This window comes from Poecilia formosa, unplaced genomic scaffold (genome assembly GCF_000485575.1).
Source record: "Poecilia formosa unplaced genomic scaffold, Poecilia_formosa-5.1.2 Scaffold664, whole genome shotgun sequence".
NCBI lineage: Eukaryota > Metazoa > Chordata > Actinopteri > Cyprinodontiformes > Poeciliidae > Poecilia > Poecilia formosa.
Window position 1 is genome coordinate 1 of NW_006800603.1, and position 7,633 is coordinate 7,633.

The 7,633-nt window shown below is 41.3% G+C and overlaps 1 protein-coding gene across 1 annotated transcript in view; it reads left to right on the forward strand.

Annotated features, from left to right (window-relative positions):
- The first annotated feature begins 989 nt into the window (after positions 1-989).
- LOC103130727 (phospholipid-transporting ATPase ID-like) overlaps positions 990-7,633 on the forward strand; it is a 13,417-nt gene continuing 6,773 nt past the window's right edge. Inside the window, exons 1-15 of the mRNA XM_016666136.1 lie at positions 990-1,183; positions 1,344-1,442; positions 1,536-1,597; positions 2,262-2,334; positions 2,430-2,500; positions 2,573-2,655; positions 3,507-3,665; positions 3,829-3,917; positions 4,307-4,500; positions 4,577-4,785; positions 5,237-5,280; positions 6,017-6,182; positions 6,665-6,853; positions 7,148-7,263; positions 7,342-7,506. Of these exons, the coding sequence (XP_016521622.1) occupies positions 1,001-1,183; positions 1,344-1,442; positions 1,536-1,597; positions 2,262-2,334; positions 2,430-2,500; positions 2,573-2,655; positions 3,507-3,665; positions 3,829-3,917; positions 4,307-4,500; positions 4,577-4,785; positions 5,237-5,280; positions 6,017-6,182; positions 6,665-6,853; positions 7,148-7,263; positions 7,342-7,506 (1,902 nt within the window). The 5' untranslated portion in view covers positions 990-1,000. The remainder of the gene's footprint in view (positions 1,184-1,343; positions 1,443-1,535; positions 1,598-2,261; positions 2,335-2,429; positions 2,501-2,572; positions 2,656-3,506; positions 3,666-3,828; positions 3,918-4,306; positions 4,501-4,576; positions 4,786-5,236; positions 5,281-6,016; positions 6,183-6,664; positions 6,854-7,147; positions 7,264-7,341; positions 7,507-7,633) is intronic.

Below are 7,633 nucleotides of genomic sequence, written 5' to 3' on the forward strand. Positions count from 1 at the left end.
GTGAGTGAGTGAGTGAGTGAGTGAGTGAGTGAATGAACTGTGGCACATTTGGCTTTCCATACATGCTGGATGGTCAACTTGTTAATAGGAAAGATGAAGCTGCCACAATTCAGTTAATTAAAGAGACAAAATTAATAATTAGTCATGTAACAATTTTAATAAAACTTGAGAGGCAACAAATAAATAATTCTATTGTTGCACTAAGTAAATAAATATGTAGCTAAAAATCACAATGACTAATAAAATGAAACCCTAAAATATATAGAACTCATTTATTTAGTTGTTTGTTTGTACATCCAGTGTAATTGAAATGTTACAATAATTATTTATTGCTGAACATTTTGTCACTGGTTGGTTTCTATGGTTGGAATATCAACTAGAAACTGTTGAGGTGGAAACTTTAAAAAATGTTTGGAGCGGAAAGGAGGAAAAGGAAAGAATGCAATGTAGTAAATGATCAATCATGTTTTGAAACGGTAAATATTAATTTCCTACTGATAATAAACTGTCACCATGCAGGCATCATTGCATTTTGGGTTCATGTTTGATAACGTGTGTGCAAATTAAAGTGTGTTTGTGTTTGGGTGTGTGTTATAAGTGTGTGTGGACTTTGTCCTGCTTGTGGCAAAATATGCAAATATGTAATTAGTGACATAAAATACTAAAACAAGCAAAGTTCATGACATCTTTACAATGACATGAACCTTGTTGGATAATAACAATAAATAATAATTTAAAAATAAAATAGATTAATTTTTTTAACCAGCTTTCTGATGCACATTTATGCACATTAACACGGCTAATTTTAGCTTCACTGTTTACGCTAATTACACTGACAAAAATTTATTTGAATACAAAACAACTTTTTTTTCTTGTAAAATTTAACAGATAAAAAATTTAACGTTAGGAATGAAGTAGCGAACCCAACATAATCCATCTTAAAATGAGTAAAATCACACCTATCATTTCACTTGGATATTAACTTCTCTAATGCAGCTGTATGTCTTTACCATCCTGCCCCTCAGCCTTTCAAAATAAAATACTTCCTGTTATTCTTTTTGTTCCTCAGAAAAATGCCATCAAAACGTCCAAATACAACCTTTTCTCCTTCCTGCCTCTGAATCTCTTCGAACAGTTCAGCAGACTCGCCAACGCCTACTTCCTCTTCCTCCTCATCCTACAGGTGGAACATTTCTATTCATTTTTAATTGTTAATATTTCTCTGTTGTTTCAAATGTACAAACAAATATATTCTTAATTGTGTAATGTGTATTTTTGCCTAAATTTGTGTAAATTGTAGGACTTTTTGCAGTGAAAAAGTTGTGTTTTGTGTCGTTTGACAGCTAATCCCACAAATCTCAGCTGTTCCCTGGTTCACCACGGCTGTGCCGCTGCTGATCGTGCTTTCAGTGTCGGGGGTCAAAGATGCTAACGATGACATAGTAAGGATAAAGAATCAGCTATTCATACAGGAAACGGTGAAATCAAACATGAGGAAACAATATTTTCTTTCTTTATCTATGTGAAATGAGCAGAACAGACACAAACAGGACAAGCAGGTGAATAACCGCAAGGTGAAAGTCCTGATACACGGAGAGTGAGTCACTGCTTCCAAGATTTTACTCATAAACACAGTTANTCAGAAAAATGCCATCAAAACGTCCAAATACAACCTTTTCTCCTTCCTGCCTCTGAATCTCTTCGAACAGTTCAGCAGACTCGCCAACGCCTACTTCCTCTTCCTCCTCATCCTACAGGTGGAACATTTCTATTCAGTTATTAATTGTCAATATTTCTCTGTTGTTTCAAATGTACAAACAAATATATTCTTAATTGTGTAATGTGTATTTTTGCCTAAATTTGTGTAAATTGTAGGACTTTTTGCAGTGAAAAAGTTGTGTTTTGTGTCGTTTGACAGCTAATCCCACAAATCTCAGCTGTTCCCTGGTTCACCACGGCTGTGCCGCTGCTGATCGTGCTTTCAGTGTCGGGGGTCAAAGATGCTAACGATGACATAGTAAGGATAAAGAATCAGCTATTCATACAGGAAACGGTGAAATCAAACATGAGGAAACAATATTTTCTTTCTTTATCTATGTGAAATGAGCAGAACAGACACAAACAGGACAAGCAGGTGAATAACCGCAAGGTGAAAGTCCTGATACACGGAGAGTGAGTCACTGCTTCCAAGATTTTACTCATAAACACAGTTAAAGAGTTTTTAATATCCAACCAGATGATTCAGAGGTTTTTCTTTCCAGGCTGAGAGAAGAAAGATGGATGAACATCCAGGTTGGAGACATAATCAAACTGGAGAGCAACCAGTTTGTTCCAGTAAGTTTGGCCTTCTTAAAGTGGACATTTTATTATTTTTTATGTAAAATGTTTGAAAGTTGAAGCCACTTTTCCTGACCTGGTGGTCTGTTCAGGCCGACCTCCTGCTTCTGTCCAGCAGCGAACCTCTCAACCTGATTTATGTGGAAACAGCCGAGTTAGACGGGTGAGTGCAGATCCAGAAACGCCTGAACATGGAGCTAAACTTTACATCTTACGTCTTCCTGGTGTCCCTCAGGGAAACCAACCTGAAGGTGAAACAGGCCCTGACCGTCACCGGGGAGATGGGAGACAACATGGACGACCTGTCTGCCTTCAGAGGTAACAAGTTGGGATTCCTGATCAATTTCAATCAAAACCAGATAAACACACTTAGTCTGCTCTTTTCCTCACTATCTGGCTGAAAATTAGACAGAAGCTTTCATGTCTTTGGTCAGTAAGGATTGACGAAATTAATTTTAATTTCCAGAATAATGAGTTCTGTACAGACATGAACTGAAAAGCTGCTCAGGAAGGAAGAAGCCATCCCTCCAAAAGCCAGTTTACAGTCTGGAAATACACTCAGACATGGCCTGTTGTCTGAGGAAACTGAAACTAAAATGTTTGATCATAATTTGAAGGAAAAAGAGAGAAACTTGCAAGCCTGAGATCAAAATCTCATGGATGACATAAAGAGGGACTGGTGCACTTCAAAAAATAGCTGCCATCAAGAGGAACGATTTTTTAAAAGGAAATTCTACCAAATAGCTGCGCCGTTACCTAGCAACCCTAGCAGAGTCCTGCACTGTTACCTAGCAACCCTAGCAGAGCCCTGCACTGTTACCTAGCAACCCTAGCAGAGTCCTGCACTGTTACCTAGCAACCCTAGCAGAGTCCTGCACTGTTACCTAGCAACCCTAGCAGAGCCCTGCACTGTTACCTAGCAACCCTAGCAGAGCCCAGCACCGTTACCTAGCAACCCTAGCAGAGTCCTGCATTGTTACCTAGCAACCCTAGCAGAGTCCTGCACTGTTACCTAGCAACCCAAATGGAATTCCAGCACATTTTACTATAATTTCATTATCTAAGAATGACTTTGTGCAAAAAATGTTCTCTATCACCTCTAAACCTGTCAGACTATGAGAAACAAAAGGTTTTTTGTAAACATCTGGATGCTAATGTCTGTTTTTCAGGTGAACTTCGATGCGAGCCTCCAAACAACCGTCTGGACAAGTTCAAAGGGACTCTGACTGTGGATGGACAGCAACACGGGGTGGACAACGATAAGATCCTGCTCAGAGGATGCACTGTGAGGAACACAGAGTGGTGCTTCGGTTTGGTCATCTTCGCAGGTAAGAATCCCTTCCTGCAGCCAGAGCAGCAGCTGCTGAGGTTGTAATGGGGAGACAGTTTGAAATGGTCTTAATGAGTGATTTCCATACAGACTATGTGTCTACAAGAGTTTTCCTTAACCTTCAGTAACTGGAGTAACTGTCCCTGTTTGGTTGTTTTCAGGTTCTGACACCAAGCTCATGCAGAACAGCGGGAGAACCACATTTAAACGGACCAGGATCGATCAGCTGATGAACATCCTGGTGTTGTGTGTGAGTTCAAGCAAAACATTTAATAATAAAAAAAAGTGCTGCTCACGGCTAACTGAAAAGTTAGCTGTGCTAACTCTAAAGCACCCATCATAAATAATCTTTTCACCAAAACACTAAACCAGCATTTTATTCAGTAGAAGCTAATGCAAAAGCAATGCTGTGCTAAATTAACCCATGTTGATGCCCACCATGTTAACAGAAAGTTTACTAAACAGCCACACAAATGAGGCTTTATAATTTATCCAGAGAAATTAATTTAGGGGAAGTTAAGTGTTAATGTTTTAAAACATAGTAAAAGCACTAAACGAAAAATTAGCTCCACTATTTGAGCATTTGCAGAAGTGTGTCTATTCTTTTAGGGATTGAAGATATTCCTCCATTTCTGTTAGATTTTTGGTTTCCTGGCAACCATTTGCGCCATCATGACGGTTGGCCACGCCGTCTGGGAGGTGAACGAGGGCTCGGCCTTCACCGCGTTTCTTCCCCGCCAATCAGGCGTTGACATTCCTCTATCGTCCTTCTACGCCTTCTGGTCCTACGTCATCGTCCTCAACACAGTGGTGCCCATTTCTCTCTATGTCAGGTACATGAAGACGATAGCTTTAGCAGGAGTAGCCATGGTGCTACGTGGAGACTCAGCGTTTTGTCTGGATTTTCAGCGTGGAGATGATCCGCCTCGGGAACAGCTTCTTCATAGACTGGGACAGGAAGATGTATTACCCGAAGAAAGACACTCCAGCACAGGCGAGGACCACCACGCTCAACGAGGAGCTGGGTCAGATCAAATACATCTTCAGCGACAAGACCGGCACTCTGACGCAGAACATCATGACCTTCAACAAATGCTCCATCAACGGGAGGAACTACGGTAGGAATCTGACACCTGCTGAGTTTCTGTGTTTTTCCAATGAGGGCAGCAGATTCTTATTTTGGTAGTAGTTTGTTGCATTCAGAGAGAAGTTTTTGGTCAAGAAGTACTTTCTAGAAAACATTTGTTGGCTAGTAAAGCAGTAGAACCAGTCCTTGACTCCTCAGTGTTCAGATGTTCACAACCCATCAGCTGCCTGATGTTGTAAACTAATTAATACCTTCACTCTAAAAATGTTGTTCTGTTGGTCTGACTTTGAATTTCACATCAGTACAACAGGCATCCAGGGAGCCAAAAGTACAGCTGCTGCTTCTCCATATCACTGGCAACCAGTCCAGGTGGTTCAAACACCACCTGAACTGGTGGTACAGCTGACGCCCCGCGGCCACCTGCTGTATTCTTTGAATGTTGATAATTAGTTTATTCTGACAAACGTTTCTCTCTTTTTCAGGCGAGCTATGTGACTTTTCTGGCCAAAGGATCGAGATAACGGAGGTAAAGCAACTTCGACACAAGATGCATCTCAGATGAATCTGTTAGTTCTGCTAATGCTAAAGCCCTACACCACGCTAGTATTTAGTGGAAGCTAATGCTAAAGTCATAAATAGCTAAATTCACCACTAGTGATACCCACCTTGTATCAACTGAACGTTTACGAAACAGCTAAGTAAAGAATTTATAATTTATCCAGAGAAATCAATTAAGGGGAAGCTAAGTGCGCTAAGTGTTTTCAAAGTTAGTGAAAAATCTGCTCCACTATTAACAGATTAGTGGAAATATGCCCACCACTGACTAAAAGTAAAGATCTGCAGTTTAACAATGTGGTAGAAATCAACAGTGGGTGAACCACATTTAATCATTACTTCCCCTAACACTAAATTGCTAAACTAACATGGTGTTTAGCAGAAGCTAATGCTAAAGAACAAAAGCGCTGAAATAGACCATGTCTCAACTGTCAGCTGCATCTTTGCACAACAAAGTAATTTTGTGCTTTATAATTAATCCAAATAAATTATTTTAGAGACAACTAAGTCACCTAAATATTTTCAAAGTTTACCAAAGTGACCAAAAAAAAGAGCTCTGCCTATTAGCGGATTGGTCTAAGTTTCTTCACCACTTAATAAAAGTAAAACAATGATTTGCAGTTTATCAAACTTACCACTGATCAACTATGTTGATAAAAACGCTGTGGCCTCACAGAGATGTGCTGAGTCATGAATGTCCTTTGCAGAACACAGAGAGAGTGGATTTCTCCTGGAACCAGCTGGCCGATCCGAAGTTCGTCTTCCATGATTACAGCCTGCTGAAGACGATGAAGGAGGGAAACCTGGAGGCCCAGGCCTTCTTCCGCCTGCTGGCTCTGTGCCACACCGTCATGCCGGAGGAGAAGAAAGAGGGTCAGGGTCCAACAATCGCAGCTTTCAGCTGACACTGCACATATAATACACCTCAAAACTCTAAATATGCTCTTCTAGTATAATGAAAAATTTAATATTTCAAATATGTTCTGTAGAACTACACTAGAAAACAATGGGTTGTGAATACATAACAGCAGTAAAACCAGCTGACCACATGTGCTGGAGCCAGTTGAATGTGACGTTACATTCAGAAGGTTTTTGAAATGGCTCATTTTCCAAACATCAGAAAACATTAACTTATTGGTGAGAAACAGCTCAGTGTTGTCTTTGACAAAGAATTGAGATTTAACATCTTTATTGGATTCTGTGGCAGATTTTGATCAGGTGTTTGGCAACTGCCCAGGGCAGCATGAGAGTAGAGACCACAAGGCTAAATATAAAGTAAATACTAAATAATTATGTATATTTAATCATTATTGCCTCCATGAACCTCCTGTCTTGTCCTCCGTGTCGTTTGCCAGGGGAGCTCAACTATCAGGCTCAGTCGCCAGATGAGGACGCTCTGGTGACGGCAGCGAGGAACTTTGGGTTTGTTTTCCGATCGCGGACGCCGGAGTCCATCACGGTCATGGAGATGGGGAGGAAAGTTACATATGAGCTTCTGGCTGTTCTGGACTTCAACAACGTGAGGAAGAGGATGTCTGTGATCGGTAGGTGTGTGTGTGTGCATGTGTGTGTGTGTGTGTGGGGGGGGGAGGTGTTTTACAGCATGGTTTAAAATATCTTGTCAGAAATAATATTACCTGTATCATTTTATAAGCATAGAATTTTTAAATGTGTTTGTTGGGGGTTCCTACATTATGTTAGATTTTATGGATGGATGGATGGATGGATGGATGGATGGATGGATGGATGGATGGATGGATGGATGGATGGATGGATGGATGGATGGATGGATGGATGTCTCATTTACCAAGCGTTGTCTCTTTAAATCTCCCTCCCAGTCCGTGACCCTGAGGGCAGGATGACCCTTTACTGCAAAGGCGCAGACACCATCATCTATGAGCGACTGCATCCGTCCTGCTCCAAGCTGAAGGACATCACCACCACACACCTGAACGTGAGACGTTACCACCAACAGTCTGATTTACCTCTGATTTACCTTTACGCTTTAACCCGACTGAAATGTTCAAACTAGGAGTACGCAGGCGACGGGCTTCGCACTCTGGCTCTGGCCTACAAAGACTTGGAGAAGAGCTACATGGAGCGCTGGCTGGAGCGCCACCATGAGGCCAGCACAGCCATCGAAGGACGCGAGGACAAGCTGGACGTTCTTTACGAAGACATCGAAACGGACCTGATGGTCAGAGCTGCTAATCACACCAGCTAGCAGGGAGGAGTTACAACCAGAGATATGATAGTTTGGATGGATGGATGGATGGATGGATGGATGGATGGATGGATGGATGGATGGATGGATGGATGGATGG